The following is a 19513-nucleotide window of genomic DNA, read 5'->3' on the forward strand; positions in this document are numbered from 1 at the left end:
AATAGAAAGAGGGAGAATGGCAGGAGGCACTAATTGTAACAAAAGGACCTTGCTGGACTAGAAGCGGAGGGAACCTCGTCTTGTGATCCTAGAATATGCTGTTGGCTCTAAGTGCATTTTCACAATGCTCTCCAACGGCTAACGCAGCATTTATTGTTTGCCGCTGGATCTTCTGTTCCCACGGCCTAAACACCGAGCACAAGATCGCCTATCCGTTTTTCTTGATGATGGATATAAAAGGCTGGGCTCATCCCCAAGCAATTATCACATCTCCAGAACACACACGGCTCAGCAGCTACCTACCAAGCACATTAGTCTCAGTATACTTTGATCCAACCAAAGATTCAATATTGAATCATGCATTTCACCCAGATTTTTCTCACCTCCCTGGCCACTCTTGACGCTGCATCAGCTGTGACCATTCGCAACTTCCGCACTGGTACTTGCAAAGGCAATTACCGAGAATGCACAAGAATTCAAACCTACTCCTGCTGTGCTGAGAGAATCGGTAATGTCTTCTCTTCCAGTCTCATCAGCGGCATGCCTCCTACAGGTATTGGAGCTATTTGTGTTGGAAAGCAGGGCAAGAATTGTGGTGAAGTCAAAAAAGGCGGTTTTGGATCGCCTCTTTGCCTTGGGAGTGGCAACTCAAAAGGAACATTTTGGTTTGACTGTGCTCAAACCCATCATTGCCATGCCCGTCGTGGTGCCAGATCACTCGATGTCCAGTTGCGGGATATATCTACCCCTGACAAGATTTCGACCCCCGATTTTGTTGGAATCGATGATCATAGGTTTTTCACAAACGAGACTACTCCTGAGGAGATCGTGCGTGGCTTGCTCGAGTTGGTTGAGACTGATGTGAGCTATGATGACATTCCGGTCGAGTTTAAGAAATACGAGGCAGGTAATCATGGAGCTGAGATGGATGAGTGAGAATTTTAAGATTTATTTGATAGGGTGGAACACGAGACCGAACCAAGAGTGTTCTCACACTAATAGATATGTTGGCATTGTGGTGGAATGTGATCTGGGGTGATACTGGGGGATCGGATTTGGACCAAGACAGGGTCGTGCGTGGAGGGAGAAGCTGTACAGGCCAGATAGCAGAAAATACTCTGATTTAGTCAATGATTTCCCAGATAACTCGCGAAGATCGCATATAGCAATCACAAACTATGTACAGTGGTTGAGTGTGCACATGGGCAGTCTACTCAACCATTTTCGTAAAGTTATATCATCTTAGCTGTGACAAGTGAAATCATTCGATGAATCGAGGCGTAAATCGGATTTCAAAGCCACCGAGGCTCATGCGCTTGTCACAAAAAAACAATATTTGACTTGAGATAAGGCTCGACAACCATCAGCTCTCGTAGTATATCCCTATCTTCCTTTCTGACATATTGTCAACACTTGCCAGTTTTCCATTTCACTTGCTGCTCCTCTTCATTTCATACTCCCGAATTTCACTCTTTCTTGGTTTGTGTGACGGTGTAAACTTCTTCCCGACCTACGCTGCCTGCATGCGTATCACCTTGTCACAGTTCAGTATGCACAATGGGTCAAATGCATTTTTCATCTGTGCCACCGAGTTAGAATCAGACATAATTGGCAGTTCGTTACTTACCGATCGCATCGCATCCACAGCCTCTTTACCGAGTTCCTTCTCCAAATAGTCCCTCTTCACAAGTCCGACGCCATGCTCGCCCGTCGCTGTGCCTTTCATCTCGATAGCCTTGTCGACCATTCTGTGAACAACTTCTTCAGCGATGTGTCGCTTCTCCTCGGGGAAGAGTAACAGGGTATGGAAGTTTCCGTCGCCAACGTGCCCTACGATTGAGCCAAGCAACCCTGACTTCTCGATGTCGGCTTTGGCAAACTCAATGATATCGGGAAGCCTGCTTAGAGGAACAGCGACGTCAGTGGTCCAGACTTTATCAGTTGGTGAATTTCTCATGGCTAGCATGCTCCATAGTGCGTTCTTTCTTGCGGACCACAATTCGTTGCGCTCAGTCTCGTCGGAGGCGAATGTGTATGTAGTGCTGTGGTTTTGCTTCGTGATACTTCCGACTTGTTTGGCGAGGTGATCCACGATGAACTCATCGCTCCCTGTGAACTTGAAGAACAAAGTTGGATCTTCCTTCCATTTCAACCTTGTCAAAGCAGAATCGTTGATGCTCTTCATCTGTACTTCGTCAAGGATCTCAACAGCCGCCACATGGATGCCATTGGACAGCACTTCGCGCACCGCAGATGCCGCATCTCGAAGTGTTGGAAAGGTACATACAGCCACGGCTTCGCAAGGCGGCTTGACTGCTAGCTTGAGAGTAGCTTCTGTAACCAGTCCAAGTGTCCCTTCACTTCCGATGAAGGTTCTTGTTAAATCATATCCGGCGCTCGACTTTCTTGCCCTCTGCCGAGTCTTGATAATCGTGCCATCGGCAAGAACCACGGTGAGTGACAAGACCCAGTCTTTCATAGTTCCGTATGCCGCTGCGTTTGTCCCAGAGCATCCTGTACCCACCATTCCTCCAATCATAGCGCCAGGACCAGGATCTGGTGGGAAGAACAAACCGTGGCCTGCTAGCTCTTCGTTAAGGTCCATCCACCCTATTCCAGGCTGCACAACACAGTCGAGATCATATTTGTTGAGCTCTACTATGTTGTTCATTCGACCGAAGTCAATACATATGCCCTGCAGATGGGGTATGTACTGGCCTTCGATCGACGTCCCTCCCGAGTACGGCGTGACTGGCAGCCGGCGTCGAAAGCATACTTTCATAAGTTCTGAAACCTGTTCTGTAGTCTCTGGGTAGAGAATTACTTGCGAAAGGATGGCCGACTCTTCAGTCCAGGCGTACGACTGATAGTCTGAGCCAGAATGGGTAACGAGATCGGTACGTTCTGTTGAGACATTCTCAGGCCCCAAGATAGCAGTGAACTCTTTACAAGCGCCGTGAATATTTGATGCAGACAAGTTATGCTGAATCTCGGGAGTGTCCACCAATGCCTGTGTCGATGATAAATGCGTTTTGGTTGGTTGGCTACTGACACTCAGCGCTCCAGCCATGCCGACTGTTAATGCTGCCAACCCCAGTACGTATGACCCTTGGTGAAGTTAGTCTCTGTTCTATGAACGCAATCAAGGACTTACCTCTGCTACTTGTGTGCCATTGCTTTGATACCAAGGTTGATGGTTTTGGTGTGTTTGAAGCTGACCGAAAGAACTGGGTTGGTAGTCGAGTCCGAGAAGGCGATGGTCGTGGCCCGACACATGGTACCCGCTGTAAAGATTTGTGTAGAGCCGACATAACAACTTTGGTAGATCACAGCGAGTCTGAGGAGAGATTGAGTTGGAACAGAAAGAAGCAATTAATAGTAATTAATTAATAATTTCAGATTCTCTTCTTTACCCACTTCAATTTCTCATTGACCGTCCAGTTTCCAAGTCACTTCGGCGATGGTGCCATCGGCTATGGGCAATACCATTCCCGAGAAACCAATTTCCATTCTTGGAGTAGCAGAAAAGACTACTGGTTCTAGCCACATCCCTTCAGCCAATGCCATGGCAAGTCATAGGTAAGTTAACCTCCGATCCCCGGACACCCACCAACCCCAACAACATGCCAAGAATATGCAGTTTGTCACGTTACAGCCACGGATCAAGACTACATATGCCGAGACTACAATAGAGTCTCATAGCCCCTTTGTTATTCTATAGGCTCAGTGTTTGCTATTCCCAGATCGGCCAGAAAGTACATGGCTTGATACTGGAACGAGTCCGGGTGCGGAAACTCCATGCCATTACTCGACTGGACGCCTGAAAAGACGCCGTTTGCCAGGTATGTAGGCCAAAACCCGCCTCCCTCAAATCCCGAGCTTTGGTCAAATGCGAAGTTGTGGTCTTCAAAGCCTGTCGCGTCATGTGCGGCTTGGTCAGCTGGTGCAGTGTTCCTCTGGACATCGATTTCGAGGACCTGATTCGCGCTGGTATTTCTCATCTCAGTACTTATTCCCTCGCCTTCTACGTCGTCTCCATTTGAGTTCGTGGGCTGTGTCTGTGATTCTTCCGCGGGTGGGCGATTCAGGATATCCATGAAGAAGTTCTTGATCCATCGCGCCAAGATGTAGACTGATTCAAACTGCTTGAGAGCCAGTAATCCGGGCCGGATCTTGACGAAGATCTGGTCACTTTGGGGCGCTGATGTTTTGACATCAACTGCAAGAGCCATCATCGCAGAGAAGAGAGCAGAGACACTGAGAGTTTGGTGAGTCCACTGTGACAAGAGCTTCCCGAAAAACTTACTATATCATGGGAAAGTGCTCCGGTGTCCAGAACAGCAATGAGTTCTCGACCAGGCTGAATATATGTGCTGCCGCGTCAAGGACGGGCTTGACCTCCTTAAGGCCATTGCACTGCCTTTGCAGCCTCTGGCTGAGGTTTATCAAGTAGTAACTAACAAATCAGCCTCGTATTTGACTACCGAGAGACTTCATACGTACTGGTAGCAGACTTTCAAAGTCAGACTTAGATGATGATGGCCATTTGAGAAGTTCAAGCCTTGACAAGAATCATACCAAGCTTGCAGTGTTGACTGGATATCTCTCATGGCTTCATGTAGCAAATGAACTTCCTTGCACAGCGAAAGGCGAGATGGCGAGCAATAGGAGAAGTACAGCCGGGCCACTGTTTCGTTAGTGCTTTTAGTAAAGATTGGACATTGGCGAACCTACTGGCTTTACTCAACTTGACCTGTGATACGATGTATTGTACCGTCTCCGGGCCTTCTTCAGTGAAGTCTTCTTCAGAAAGTTCTTCGACATCGTGATCTTCATCGTTGATAACCATTGGTGTCCCGGTGGAGATGGCAATCTGACGATCAAGGACCTGATCTGTTAGTTGATGTTTGCTATCACCAGAGGTACTCACATAAAGACACCACCAGATGCGCTTCCACCGCGACCTCTCCTCTGGCGCCATCTTGCTATTCCTTGTGCTCCTATGATATCCTGTACACTGCGCAGATCGTATCGCAGCAGCGAGCCACCAGTGGCAATCGTGATAAGCTGTCGGACTTCCAAACCAGTAGTGAAGCAGGTAAGACGACAGGATCATATGTGTACGACTCGATTCTCGATCAGCATCAAACGCTGCGCTGGCCTTGTTGTACAGAGCATTGTTGGCATCCCATCGAGTGCTGTAACCCATGAGATGCAATACTTCGCGATCACAATGCAATGATGCCACAAAGAGGACACTTCGGAGTAAGGTCGCGGATATTGTCCTATCCTCGAGAGACGCGAGGAAATACTTTTTGCCAAGGATCGGACAAAAGGTGTGAAATCTGTTGAAGTAGGCCTTGATGAGACGGTCCACCAAGTCTGGTGATGGGAGATCCGACAGTGTTGTCTTCTCACGAGGTATGGTTGGTCGACTGTAGACACTGTCCCTTCTCGTGTCCCGTGTTACGCTCTGAACAGTCTCGTTACAATCCCCAATTAGACGGTGAACACTGTTGTGGCCGGGCGTGTAACCTCTCATTACATAGGAAGCGTACCAGCTCTCTCCAACGACGCTTGGTTGGGTGTTAGGACTCGCATGCTGATCGGAGGCAGGCCTAGTGATAGTCGTATCGCCCGGTTGTTGCATTGGAGCCCTGTTGTGCTCCCCTTCTGTCGGAGAGTCTCCCGTAGTCAAGGCCATAGATTCATCCTCATTGCTTGGGGCAATGCCAGGACTGCCTGAGCTGCGACGTGATTCGATGTTAGGCAGCAACGTGTATCTCCCATCAGGACCTCTACAAGGCAAAGATCAGTCTCGCTTCACTACACGGTCATGGGGACCCTACCTTCGACGTTTGGACTGGATAAGGGCGCACTGCCCATCATGGCCACTCTTCCTGCAGGGAGAACATGGCACCCCAGTAACAGATCCATCGCACTTGGTTCTTCGCCGATTGCAACGCTCACAAGCCGTACCTCTCTTCCTGCCATGGTTGAGCGTTCTCCTGCTGCGCCGTAAAGAGCTTCCTTGGTCCATTGCGCCCAAACGTGATCTGTAACTGCCTACTCATTACACTCCAGAAACTGCATCCCTCTTCTTCCCCGCCTGGTGCAATCCAGGGCGTGCCACCATAGTGGGCCTGGATCAAGGATGTAGTCTACCCCGCAGACTCACCACGCTAGATCGATTCAAGCTTAACCGACCTGTTTGTTTACACAGAGATGTTAGCGGGAATTACCATAGCCGATGGTCATCCGCATCATCGGTTATGGTTAGCCCTGTAGATCCTCCACCCTTCACGTTTCCCTTCTCAAACTAGAAAGCTACCAAATGAGATGATCTTGGCCCAGAATGCTCGTCTATAAAAGTAACCCCAGACTTCCCCGGATTTGATCGAGACCTGTATGAGCTCATCTCTTGCTTGCTCACTATCACAATGGCCAACAGCACCGTTCGCCCAGAGATTGACATGTCTCACGAAGAAAAGCATGAGCTCGAACAGATTGAGACCAAGGACAATGTCCAGTCATCCCAGGACGCTAAGTTCGAGAAGCGCGTGCTTCGCAAGATCGATACTCGACTCCTACCTATCCTTGGATGTCTTTACACAATCGCCCTCGTTGACCGATCCAACGTTGCCGTCGCTCGCATCTCCGGCATGGATGAGGACCTCGACCTCGCCGTCGGTAACCGCGTGTCTATCGTCTTAATGGTCTTCTTCATCGGGTACATCCTCTTCGAGATCCCCAGCAATGCCTTCATTCACAAGCTTGGTGCAGCAAACTGGCTAGCCTTTCTTGCCTTCGCCTGGGGTTTGGTGTCCCTTGGCATTGGCTTTCTCAATAACTGGGCAGGACTCGCTGTGCTGAGAGCTCTTCTTGGTGTTTTCGAGGCTGGCTTCTTTCCAGGTAAACGCCCCTTGTCGCAACTTCGAGTTGAATAATTTACTGATCGGTGCCCAGGCTGTGTGTATCTTGTATCGTCCTGGTACAAGCGATACGAGGTACAGAAGCGTATGGCGGGCTTCTTCTTGACAGCCTCTGCGCTGTCAGCTTTCGCCAACATCCTCGCATATGGCCTCATTCAGATCTCCAAGACTCATCATTACAAAGGGTAAGCATACACGCGTGACTCCCCACCTCCCATAAACTGACTGTTTCAGATGGCGCTGGATCTTCATCGTCGAAGGTGCCATCACAGTCGTCGCTGGCATCGGCTCATGGTTCATCATCGTCGACTTTCCCGACTCCGATAAAAACACATTCCTCACCCCGGAGGAACGAGCCTTTGTCAAAGAACGACTAGCCGAGGACCGCGGCCCCGAAGAACGAGAAAAAGTGACCATGAAGATCATTGGGCAGACAGCCGCTGACTGGAAGCCCTGGGCCTATTCGCTAATGTACATGGCCGGCGCCGTTGGAGTGTATGCTTTTTTGTTCTTCCTGCCTATTATTCTACGAGGTGGTCTTGGATACTCCCTTGAGCTTTCGTTCATTCTGAGTACGCCTCCAGCACTGTTTGCTGTCGTTGAGGCGATGAGTATCTCGTGGCTTGCTGATAAGACGAGACTTCGAGGCCCGTTCGTCATCTTCCAAGGTCTGATTGGCATCATTGGTCTATGCATGACTGGATTCCTCAATTCGCCTACACCTCGCTACGTTGGCACATTTCTCGGCGTCGCTGGTGCTAATGGTCTCGTGGTGACGACACTTGCGTGGCAGGCCAACAACATTGTCGGTGATGCTCGTCGCGCTGTATCCACTGGCTTCCTCATTAGCATGAGTGGTGTTGGTGGGATTTACTCCAGCATGGTATTCCGTAAGTTGGCAACTCTTCCGTTGAAATATCACATCTAACGAGCAATACAGGCCAACAAGACGCACCAAACTACATTCCTGGACTCGTCGCTGTCATGGCCATCAACGTGGCTGCCGTTGTGGTAGCCGCGCTAACAATGCTTATGCTCCGCCACAACAACAGACAGGCAGATCAAGGGAAGTACCTATGCGAGGGTCGAGAAGGATTCAGATATACATTGTAGATTTTTTGATAATATGATTGACTTTCATGACTCGCTGCAGTCTTCGAAATGCTCTGCGTCGTCCAAGTTGCTGTCGGTATCAGAGATAGGGGGGGCATCGCCGCCGCCCGTGCCACCCGTCGCAGGATTCTCACTCTTCGACACTACGGTAAAGCTTTCCATGGCACGAATAGCCTTTTCCAGTCGTTCGCCAGCCTGAGCACAGTATATTTTATCTTCCCTTTCCATGCGGCGCAAGTTATCCTGCTCTTTCTGATCCAGTTCGGCACGCTGCCTCGCTACCTCCTCTTGAGCCTCCTGCAGCAGCTGCTGAATGGATTGTTTGTTCTCTGTAAGCTCTTTGAGCGTTGATTGAGTATCCAATCTGAGCTTCGCGATAGACTGTGTATATATATCGTCCCCTAGAGCTTTGGTAAGGTCTTCTGCGTCTGCGAGAAATCGCTGTAGTCCTGTTGAATCGGTGCGAAGGCGATGGACTGCTGTATGTCTTATTTGTGCAATCGATGGTAATAGTTTTTTGCCGGACTTTTTCTTGCCCTTCAGCTTTAACTTTCCTCCATTTCCGAGCAAGTCCGCCCATTGGCTAAGCTCTACTGCTTCGGGGCAGTCCCAGTGGCGCTCGTGCATGATACTCGAAAGTTCTCTTACTCCATACTCGTAACACGCAGCTTCCAGGACCTTTTGAAGTTTCTGCATGAGAAGATGCTCGGTAGGAAACGGCAGGTAGACTAGGGGTGACAATGAGGTGCCAGCAATGTCGCACGCATTACCGTCACTAGCGTCTGTCCAGCCTTAGACACTATTGATCAACTTGAATGGACGAGACATACCCTGGACTGGCTTAGTATCTTGTTCTGTGTGAACGGTCTCCTGACTTTTGTCCGAGTTGGCCAGTCTGACATCCTCAACCATGACCTGCTCAGTCCTGGTGGTTTCTGCTTCTACTTGCGTGCTGACCGCCGTCTGTACTGATGCCGGCTCGGATAGTTCGGGAAAGCGTTGACTAGCAATTGCCGCTGACTCGTAAACCCTTTCTACAAGTAGCTTTAACACTGCTTCAGCGACAGCGTCATAGCCGTGGTCAGTAACGACTTGCTGCACCGGGTTGCCCACCAGTAAGTTGTTGTTAATCGACTGTCTTACAACCCTAAGTTCTCGTATTTTGGCGTACTTCCCAACGAAAACATGCTTTGTCGCTTGATAGATCACTCGCTCATCCAGCTGCGTGCCGATAACTGGACCCATATTGAGCCGTCCAGGAAGTCGAAGCTGTACTCGTGAGGTATAGCAGACGATATATAGAATGAAGAGTGCAATTACGTAACCTCCCAAAATTCGTTTGATCAGGAGAATTATCGAATTTGCAAATGACGCCTAGGTTCGTGCTAGATATACTGCCGGGCTAGGAAGCGGGGAAGCCATCATGGTAGGCCTCCTGAGACTAAGAAAGCCTATTTGCTGAATAGTCAAGTATCTACCACGTCATAGATGTAGAACGTTAGAGTACCTATACGGCTACTCAATAATCTGTTGGTGCTCAATGTGCAATTAATCATCGTGTTTCTTGGGTCATGTTCTCGTGGTTAACAAGGCCTATTCTGTGTAACACACAATTGCGCTTATGGTATTTTATAGGCAATTGAAAAGAGGCATTTATTAGGCAGATTGACATAAACATGCTCAGTATTACTGATGTGAACATTCTTTACCCGTTTTGCTATAGCCCAGCGACCTGTTTGGCATTATGTAAACAGTAAAACAAACTGGCCAGATATAGGGTACCTTATGACGTGCTGTCATCGGGTCTGGGCTAAACGGACTTTTACTTCCATTTCCATCTTCTGAGACTTTGCATGTGAAAGCGATTTAATTACTTCAAATCTGAAATGCCCAAAAAGAGAAAGTGATTTAAGGAATAACGATATGCCATACAGACATTAGAATCAACCAAAAATCTACGCCTCCGACCTCCGGGAGGCGCAACAAGATTGTCGCGCGAGTAGCTCTCGCTTCATTAAGCGTTATACCAAGCCAACAGCGGAGAGGTAATCGCCAACATCGGTTCGGTAAACCTTGAAAGATGTGTTCAATTCCGTGAGCGTTTTCTTTGCTATCTGCAGCCCAGATATAGGAATCATAGCAATATAGAAACTGCTATCAACAGTTCTCATCTGCATAAGCGCGTGATCGGCGCCCCTCTATTTTTTACACTAGGGCGTGGTTGACATTAGGGCGTGGCCACAACGGCTATAGCCACTTACTGTGCTTACGTGTTTTTACTAACAGGATGTGCCTTGCAACACTCTTGAAATAGCATATCCCTTCAAGCGGCAAAGAAATTCTTAACCTCGTGTATGGTTGCTATGCTGTTGCTAAGCACAGCTAGTTCTTCATACTTTCATCAATAACTATTGCCCCATTCAAAGGCTAAGCTTCGAGATACTTCACGTCATAAACCCCAAGAAGAGAGCTATTGCGCAACAATCTCGCAATGGCAAAGCCGACCGTCACTCTTATCCCATGGGATCCAAGCTCCCCCGACCATGTGAATCGCATGGTCGAGCAGCGAATAATCTGTGGCTGGCAAGCATCAATTGTCCCGACTGTGTGGAAAGATGGACATATCAATGGGACAAAATGCGTTTACTGGATTGTAAGTCCCATATCATAACACACCACTCTATTGTATTGATCATTCTGACTCCTTTTTTAGATATTTCAAGAAGACGAACCGCAGCGTGAGAAGTTTCTCAAGTCGCACACTAAGGCTTATCCCAAGGTAAGTGCAGCAAATGGGGGCAATGTGACCTACAAACTCATGCTTTGTAGGAGACAGAAGAACTCTTCGACTCAAGCAAGACGTTACTCGGAAAACCGCGAGTTCCCACAGGTGCAAAATTCCTTCCGGTTGGGCACATCGCTCTCGACACCCATATCGCCGATTATGCAGAAAAGCTCGACCTGAGCATTCCTAAATCTGGTGCATACTGGGTCAAGAGTCTCTACGTATCTTACACACTTCAAGGCCTGGGTATCGGTGGAGTTGCTATGAGTATCGCTGAACGCATGGCCATCGAGGAGCCCCTCAATGCTAGACATCTCCTACTGGACACGGTGCACCACGAAGATCAGGCCGATGAGGAGTTTGCGCTTGCCAACTACGGAGGAGCTTTCAAAGTAAGTTTCTGTTGCGAAACATTGATGTATGAAAAATGCTAATTATTGATCTAGATTCCCACTCAGGCTTGGTATGAGAGACGGGGTTATAGATTGATTGGTGTAGCCGAGAACGTCTACCAATACCCAGACGCGAATGGCAAAATTTGGCCTTGTAGGACAGTCTTCTTACAGAAGGACATAGTTTAGAACTGTGAATTGATACTGATGTAATTTGGCGTTCTTCCAATAATCTTGGGCTGACAGATAAACTTAAGTGTCCCAAGTCTGCCGAATATTACAACAATTGGTACATAGCCAGAACGTAGAAAATCCGAGCGTTTGGGCTTTCCAGGATCCTAGATGAGTGAATCACATCCTCAACATTCATCATGCACGTTTCCCTATCTACTATATTGTCTCTATTCGACTTGGATCAATCTTGTCATGTGGACTTTCACTCCACTGAATCCCAGAACATAAAGCCCTCCTCTACTTCCTCGACAGTTGAGATACTATGTCCGACCATTTGAAGAGCCCTGATAAATACTTCATAGATATCACTGCCCTTTGAATTTGCAAACTCATAAGGTGTTATCTCTATGGCGACGCCGCCTTCATCCAGCACTACGCGTGAAGTTTGATGAGGGTTAAACCCCAATTCCAGAGCAAACACGATAGCTTCAAGGCCCCCGGATTCAATAGCAATGTGCAAGATGGTCCGGCCTCGAAAATCCACATGATGCACAAGGTCCGGGGGCATTACCTCTGCGAGACGTTTCAGTACCGCAGTATTATTCATGCTTGCTGCGCCAAACGCAGGCGTCCATCCAACATCGGTGTCCATCAACAATGGTGATGCGCCGAGGCGGATAAGTGCATTTATATCCCCCACGGTTCCCCATAAAGCAGCTCGATGCAACACCGTGGCTCCATACCGGTCCTGAACATCAATATCTGTGAATGAGTTACAAGATAGGAGTTCAAAGAACTCAGGAGGGACTTCTGGGAAATCCTTTTGAAAGAGTAGCATTGCTGGAGTCCATCCACGGTAGCAGAGATAGTCTAAGGAAGCCCCTTGCGCGAGGAAGAAGCGCGCAATTTCGATATGCCTGGTTCGAAATGCCCATTCTAGAGGGCTTCTTGGAAAACGTAATCGTCAGTAGAATCCACTGGATGAGCTTGTGTCTATAAAATAGACTCACGTCTCGAACTTTCCAAATGTCGTATTGACATCAGCACCATAGTGGCAGAGCAACTTGACCAACTCTAAGGACCCGCTCTCGATGGCGAACTAAGTGTGTAAGTAACTCCTTCAATACAAGTAGTTGTGCGGTTCTTACCCGCAATGGTCCACAATTTGACTGAGTCACATGGTATGGAGATGATCTTCGAGACGCAAATAATCTTTGAACAGTGGAAATGTCCCCTCGCTTGCAGGCTGTGATTATTTCAGAGTCGTCAGGTATGACAGTTTTGACTGAGAGACCTCCCCTCAGGATAGAGAAGCCCATGTTAGCTAAAGGGAATATGCGAAGTCCAATATTAACTAAAACAACTTTCTCCAGTGGTGATTTCCAGAGAAATAACTTCCCGGAAAATAAAAAGGTGGTATGGAGTGAATTCCCATAGATGGTTAGTATCAGTTGAAGCCGAAGCCAGGACAAGACTGAGGTGTCCCTCGAGCGCCATGACCCGTAGAATGAGTTTTGAAGCTGTGGATTCCTATCGAAGAGATTATAGAGTGGTGTGTTTCTAAAATGGATATTTTCGTTGATCGACTGTCTTGGGTGTAATATATTGTCCGCTTGTTTTTCCACGGGCTTTTGAGAGTCTTGCATCGAAGCGACCAGCTTGCAAGAAAATGCGCTTAAGCGACTATGCGAGAATTTATAAATGATTTCTACAGGGCTTGATTTGATTACTTACATGTTCACAAGCAACAGGACGTTCGTAAGACCTGCCTCCACATGGCCAAGGCTAGTCAGCAAGTCTTCGGTCTGGGATTTGCTTCTCATTGCCCATCGAAGCCTAGCTTTAGACCCGTACTTATGTGTCTGTATGTTGTTCAAAGCATCATAAGTGTTGGACAGGAGCTCACTTGCATTGCTCAGTGCTTGCCTGAGTAGCTCAATCTCGGTTGGAAGCAGTAGCAAATCATCGCTCTGAGAGGTTTTGTGCTCAATGTCAGATAACAGACACAGCTCACAATGCAAGATGCTCAGCTGTTGAGTGAGTCGGGATAGCTCTCTGGGTGCATCGCGCAAGTCCTTAACCAAGCGGGAGGCAGCACGGAAGGATTTCAGAGTGATTTCGGCGAGCGCTGCAATCGAAGCAGCTGCTCCTACTGCTTCCATGACTAGCTCAAGTACAAAAGCAAAAGATCTGACGAATGAAAGAAACAAAAGGCACTGAGATACCTGTATTTTTGAGATGAATGTTGATAATCTCAAGGTTTCAATGGGGCTGGGGCTTCATGGGGCGGACAAGGCAGAAAAAAGCTCCGGTGACTTGCCTGATCTTCACTGGGGTCGGGGAGCCTTGATGTCAGATTCTGAGCCAAGTCCAGTGGCGATTGGCTGTGATGTGCCGCTGACCACCCTACTATAGCAAAATCATGCAGTCTGACGTGGCAGGCATGAAATGGGTTGAAAATGAATCAATCGTGCTGACTCAATTCCATGTCACTTTCAGCTATTTAAAGGGCTTATATTCCGAGAAGTAACATCTAACGTCAATAGTTCCGAAAATAACAGTCAGGCAGCCTGGTTACAAGATGCCTTGCCCGACTTGTGGCAATACTTATTGTACTTGCGGCGATCCCACGATTGTTTTCCCCAATTTTGGGACCACGGCCATTGTTGTTTCTGGTAACATGGTCCTGTTAGGGGATCAGGTTATCTTGTACCCAATTGACTCAATGTGAGTTGCCGTCGACTCATGACTAATAAGGAATCTTACTTAAGGGTTAGCGATCGGCATTCTCAAGCGCGCACGACCGACCAGCCTCATAAGGACGCACCACCACCTAGCCGAAAAGCCTAGTAAGCTATCATTCCTAGCTAATGAACAGGCTATCAATGTCAGATTATCTGACAAGTCGCAGATACCCTTGTCGATCATTGGAGAGTTTGGAGACCTCCAGAAATACTTATCAAACGGCGCGGCCGTGGATCGCTACCGCCTGTCTCTTACGGCAGCAGACCCTTTAGACACGCCCCTCCTGACAGCTTCAGGATTAGCCACGTTCAGGAGACTTGGCCCGCAGTGCAGTTGGATTGAAAGAGAGGCCGGAAATCCAATTGCGGTATTCGTTTACTATCTCATGTGTCTGCATACAGCGCCATGCTTGCCAAGTGTTCTGTTCTGAAGATTGAGAGGGAGGGAAGAACTCGGCATTATCGGATCATGGGGCATTGAGTGCGAGAGCTGTGGAGAGACTGATAAAGCCTCTGCCAGTTCTACAGTAAATTCGCTCCAAGGACCTGGGAATGTCTAACTTGAATCGGGTAGCTGACAGCCAAACTATAGCAAGGGCATGTTTCCATTGAGACCATTCGGGCATCTTTTTAATTTCGTATGGAGAGTCAAATAGAGTGTCTTGTCATTCGGTCTACCATTAGCTTTATGTACTGTGCTGCCATATTTGTTGGAGACATCTATCTGCCAATGCCGAAGAAGCCTATTTTACAGGGATCAAACCAACCGACCCACAGACAGGGAACAGCTCAACCGTAACCATACTCTGGATGCGACAGTGTCTTGGTCACACAGGATTGAAACACCCTGTTATTAAGTCTCTGAGGCTGTTCTTACGCCAGACAAATATGGGAGCATTCATATGGCACTGGCAACACTTAACTCCGATAGCGCATTGAGCATGCAAACATATAGACAAGTAATCACCAGTAAACATTTATTTTACGGCGCACAGAACAATTTGTCAACGAGACAGTGTCTTGGCCTTGACCTAACTACAGGCTTGCACGCTACAATCCACGTCACGACATCGAATACCAATCCCTGGACTTCATCATCGCCTCCCTAGAACACCTTGAGTGCTTCATCAATTGTGAGGCTAGCCGGACATATGGATGAGCTGCTTCATTATGTTAACAATCTTATCCCAATTGCGACAGAGGATCAGGACATACTGAGACTCCCATCATGAATGGCGGCAGTTACAGCTTTGGCAACGAATAACGTAGCGAGATGCCTCTGCAAGAATGTTGGCGGGCTCTTCGATGTAGCAACCAAAATGATTCTTGCAATTACGACATTTGGTGGTCGAGCCTACTTGCTGCATGATGTTTGTGACCTTTTGGGCAGCGAGATCTCGATCCCCTTCTAGTTTGCGTATGGTCTCGTTGTGCTTGTTGTTCACCTCGTTCGCAGCGCTCAAGTCTTCCACCAGCTTTTGGATTCTCTTGCCACAGGCCTCAAGGATCTCAATTGTGAGTTGGTGTTCCAGGTCGATTGTTTGAAGAGCTTGCGACGCGGCGAGTTCCTCAATGTGCTGGGCGGTTGCCGACGCGATGACAGAGCGAGTTTCAGGATCTCTGTTTGCGGTAGCCATCTCGGCGATGGCTTGAGGAATGACGGAGAAGTCTGTGTTACTCTTGAAAAGGAAGGCGATCCTGCGAGTCGAGAGATTTGCCAACTTCTGGATTCCGTAGTAGTCTGCGATGGCGTTGACGCGAAGATGGGATACAATCTTGTAGACAGTCTGGTTTGCAATCCTCTGAGACTCTCGAGAAGCTTCGGCCATGCGCTCCTCGTCGGTAACGATCTCGCCCTCCTCCCTCTTCGAGTCCTCCGCAGGCTTCTTCTCGGGTTCGGGAGCGAGTCTGTAGTCGGCACCGTAGAGAAAACCAACCATGTACTGCACGGTACGGACATCGAACTCATTAACAGTAATGATCTTTGAAGTTGCTTCCTGCTAAGAGCGTTAGTAAGCGCTGGTGTGGTGGGCGTTCGCACGTACCTCAAAGCCGCCGTTGAGCGCCGCAGAGATGACGGGCGACTGGGGGCATACAATCATCTGGTGAAGCTTAAATTCGCGGTCCTTGCAGCGTAGAACGAAGTCGCTGTACTCGCCTGACTGCAACAAGTGCATCAGAACGGAATGAGGCTGAGGCGGCATCGTCGCGAGCCTTCGGTTCGATTGATGAGGCCTGGTGGTGAGGTGTGAAGATGCGAAGAGGTGAAGACTTGGTTGACATTTTGGAGAAGAAAAGAAAAAGCAGCACGGCGGTGAATGATGTCATAAAGGTGCAGAGAGTCCTCTCTCCTGTTTGCTTAATGACTAACGCGTTGCATGTTTATCGGTAGCTTGCAGTGCCTGACACTGCCTTGCGGCCCACGGTCGAATGGTCCCCCAACATTAAGCCAATTCTTCACATTGCCGATTGTTGCATCACAATGATCGGTAGACGAAAGGAAATTTAATCATATCTTTGTTTCAAAAGTGGGATAAATTCACTACAGACTCTTCTAAGGGTTACAGTCGCATTTGATCGTGGTGGACTCACGACACAGTGAATGTGACACTTCCACTTTACGTTACACCACCTGCTTGGCCCCAATTCAGCTTACAGATACCCATGCACCTCCAACCACGAACGAACATCGGAGATGTCACGTTCAGCCCTCGATCTCCGGTTCTCCATGCCCTCCAAGTTCTGCTCAATCGGAATCTTCGTATCGCGCCCGCCAAAGAATGCTCTCACGTCCTCAATTTGATCCTTGGTATGCAGACCCTCAAGAGCAAGCCTAAGGAACTCAGGCGCAATATCATCCGGACCCTGCTCCTCAACTCTCTCCCAGTTATGCTTGGTCCACTCCCAAAGCTCAATCGCGCCATGAGCCGTATCACGAATCAGCCAAATGAGGTAGAACATCTAATCTCCCGTTAGCTTCACCTTTCTCTGTGTAGATATATATCAACTCACGTCCTTGTTCTTGACAGTGTCGGTCAGCAGGTGGCTGAGAACCCATTTCATAAGCTCAGCATTGGATGCCCGTCCGAGACTTTGCAAGGCATGATTCTGTTCGTGCTCATCGGAGGAATTCTCCCAGAGATCGACGAGGCTTTGGAGTTCTTCAAGGCCGCCGTGGGCTGCGACGGTTCTAAAGACCCCACACCATAGTAACTCTGGGATTGCATTTTCGTCGCCAGCCATGCGTTTTGCAAAGAGTTCCTTTGCGGCTGAGACGACACTGCACAGAGACTGTCAGCCGCGAATAAGACAGGAAGAATAATGAACTTACCTGGGGTGTCCTGCAAAGCCCGCACCACCGAACATCGATGTCTTGAACGTGATGAGGTTCTCGTCATCATCCTTCGAGATGGTCCACCCAAGTTCCTCAGCCTTGGGACCGATAACGTCCCTGGTCAATTTCTGAAGAGCCTCATTCAATTCAGGCCCGTGAAACTTGTAGATAGACTGAATGGATCTGAGGTTGCGGTCGATAATTTCCCAAACATAGAATGAGTCTAGTTTAGCAAACTTGGCGTTGAGATCGAGCAGTTCGCTGGTCCTATTCACTCCTGCGGCAACCAAAGCTTCCAGGTCGCACGATAATCCGATGCAGTCGCGAAGGCTGAGGTTTCCCTTTGAAGCCTCCTCGAGTAGACCTGTGAGTAGTTCATGTGAGTAGGAAGTGCGAAAGAAGCTCCCATGGTCCACGTTGACTTTGAATAGGCCGTCAGAGGGAGGAAGAATGAGCTCCCTTGTATTCATGTCAACAGTTTCGACTCCGTGTGGCTGCCGGATTGCAATCCTGAGTGGATAGATTGTATCAGATGCCGCATCCTCTTCCTTTGCCACACCGCTGGCCAAGAAGCGTTGCTGGAAGAGTCGAACACCGCCACTCTCGTCGAGAATCTCAGACACTCGAACGAGTGGGAAACCGGCCTCCTTGGTCCAGACACTCATTCTCGCTGCCATAGGTTCGCCGGTAACCTCCTCCCAGGCCATCCAAAGGTCATTCGGCCTGGTGTGCTGGAACTGGTGTCGTCTGAGATACAGCTTCACGCCGTCGAAGAATTTGGTGTCGCGCAGATTGTGTAGAACCATCCAAAAGATACACGAGCCCTTCTGAAAAGAGATCTCGTCATATAGCCGCTCCGCGTCGACGACTGCATAACTGCCGTCAAGGGAGTCTTGGCTCAGCGCTTCCTGAAGGATATTGGCGATGTAGGAATGCCAGAAATGCCAGCTTGGAAACATCTTGTCTGCCGCGTACCACGACATAAAAGTAGCGAAACTTTCCTCCATCCACAGGGCATCCCAGGATCTCATTCTAACCAGGTTACCGATCCACATGTAAGAGATCTCACGGAGGATTACCTCTGCGACACTCTTCTTCTTATCTAGAGTAGAGCCTTCTGGGTCGAGCAAAAGGTTTGCTGCGCTGAAGATGATTGCTCCCCAAGACCGCGTGTGCGTGGAGAATTCTGGAAGGGCGATCAAATCGAGCTTTGGGAGCGGGTATGGTAGGCCGAAGCAGTCTTCGAAGAACTGAAAGCCTTGGGCTGCGAGGTCCACTGCAAATGTAGCCTGCTCTTCAGTGCCGAGAGGGCAAAAGACAGACATGGGGATCCTGCTGTTGGTGCATTTCACCTCGGCCAGGGGTCCGGCTACCAGAAAGAGATGCTTTGACAGTCAGACCATGCGTTTGTCACTTTTGTGGGGTGGCACTCACATATGTCGGCATCGAAACGCTCTTGTGAAATGTTACTATCTTCTTAGAATAATGCTCCACGGTCGAAGTGGTTTGCACGGGCATATTCGAAACGGTGACAAAAGACTCGTCTACGGCGACGGAAAGGGTGAACTCGGCTTCCGTGAAAGAATTGCCAAAACAGGGGAAGACCTATGAGAAGTCAGTCGTCGTTGCAAAGTAATGCCTCAAGGTCCGGTGACTCTTACCTCTTCCGCGTATGTCGACTCCAGCGCTGTGGCCGCAATGCGATGCTTCACACCATCATGTGTCTCATAGCTCGCCTGGTAGAGCCCAGTCGAATCGCCGCGAAACTTGCCGGTGTAGGAAAGGATAATTGCAAGTTGGTTTGAGTCCCCTGGGGAAATCTCTTGGGGGAGTTCGATTGTCAAAGTGTAGCGTGCCTCGTTGTAGCTTTGCCGTCGTAGCTTGTTAATGAATGGCGATCGCGGTAGCGCTCCTGATTTGGACGTACCTCAGTGTATCCAGAACGTCCCAGCTATCATTCTTGAACTTGACGAGCGCTTTCTTTACCCTGATTGACTTGGAATGCAATTCAAGAGATGAGCAGGTGCCAATCACGGTGC

The 19513-nt window shown here is 48.8% G+C and overlaps 8 protein-coding genes across 8 annotated transcripts; 3 read left to right on the top strand and 5 right to left on the bottom strand.

Annotated features, from left to right (window-relative positions):
* Positions 1-357: 357 nt before the first annotated feature.
* On the top strand, positions 358-936 carry J7337_002064 (uncharacterized protein; the record flags this gene model as incomplete). The annotated part of the gene is made up of 1 exon (XM_044819797.1): positions 358-936. One exon carries the CDS (start codon positions 358-360, stop codon positions 934-936), a length of 579 nt encoding a protein of 192 aa, XP_044684097.1.
* A 574-nt stretch (positions 937-1510) lies between these two features.
* Positions 1511-3070, bottom strand: J7337_002065 (uncharacterized protein; the record flags this gene model as incomplete). The annotated part of the gene is made up of 1 exon (XM_044819798.1): positions 1511-3070. The coding sequence occupies one exon, from the start codon at positions 3068-3070 to the stop codon at positions 1511-1513; it is 1560 nt and encodes a 519-aa protein (XP_044684098.1).
* Positions 3071-3710: 640 nt separating this feature from the next.
* Positions 3711-5542, bottom strand: J7337_002066 (uncharacterized protein; the record flags this gene model as incomplete). The annotated part of the gene is made up of 5 exons (XM_044819799.1): positions 3711-4257; positions 4307-4420; positions 4579-4687; positions 4735-4888; positions 4931-5542. The coding sequence occupies 5 exons, from the start codon at positions 5540-5542 to the stop codon at positions 3711-3713; spliced, it is 1536 nt and encodes a 511-aa protein (XP_044684099.1).
* An 898-nt stretch (positions 5543-6440) lies between these two features.
* J7337_002067 (uncharacterized protein) lies at positions 6441-8045 on the top strand (the record flags this gene model as incomplete). Its single annotated transcript, XM_044819800.1, has 4 exons — positions 6441-6912; positions 6967-7117; positions 7167-7822; positions 7873-8045. The coding sequence occupies 4 exons, from the start codon at positions 6441-6443 to the stop codon at positions 8043-8045; spliced, it is 1452 nt and encodes a 483-aa protein (XP_044684100.1).
* Positions 8046-8069: 24 nt separating this feature from the next.
* J7337_002068 (uncharacterized protein) lies at positions 8070-9290 on the bottom strand (the record flags this gene model as incomplete). The annotated part of the gene is made up of 2 exons (XM_044819801.1): positions 8070-8827; positions 8876-9290. The coding sequence occupies 2 exons, from the start codon at positions 9288-9290 to the stop codon at positions 8070-8072; spliced, it is 1173 nt and encodes a 390-aa protein (XP_044684101.1).
* Positions 9291-10536: 1246 nt separating this feature from the next.
* Positions 10537-11411, top strand: J7337_002069 (uncharacterized protein; the record flags this gene model as incomplete). The annotated part of the gene is made up of 4 exons (XM_044819802.1): positions 10537-10698; positions 10759-10824; positions 10875-11222; positions 11277-11411. The coding sequence occupies 4 exons, from the start codon at positions 10537-10539 to the stop codon at positions 11409-11411; spliced, it is 711 nt and encodes a 236-aa protein (XP_044684102.1).
* A 3955-nt stretch (positions 11412-15366) lies between these two features.
* J7337_002070 (uncharacterized protein) lies at positions 15367-16344 on the bottom strand (the record flags this gene model as incomplete). Its single annotated transcript, XM_044819803.1, has 2 exons — positions 15367-16137; positions 16186-16344. The coding sequence occupies 2 exons, from the start codon at positions 16342-16344 to the stop codon at positions 15367-15369; spliced, it is 930 nt and encodes a 309-aa protein (XP_044684103.1).
* Positions 16345-16792: 448 nt separating this feature from the next.
* J7337_002071 (uncharacterized protein) lies at positions 16793-18799 on the bottom strand (the record flags this gene model as incomplete). Its single annotated transcript, XM_044819804.1, has 3 exons — positions 16793-17101; positions 17153-17420; positions 17472-18799. The coding sequence occupies 3 exons, from the start codon at positions 18797-18799 to the stop codon at positions 16793-16795; spliced, it is 1905 nt and encodes a 634-aa protein (XP_044684104.1).
* Positions 18800-19513: the final 714 nt, after the last annotated feature.

This window comes from Fusarium musae, chromosome 2, assembly GCF_019915245.1.
Source record: "Fusarium musae strain F31 chromosome 2, whole genome shotgun sequence".
Taxonomy (NCBI): Eukaryota; Fungi; Ascomycota; class Sordariomycetes; order Hypocreales; family Nectriaceae; genus Fusarium; species Fusarium musae.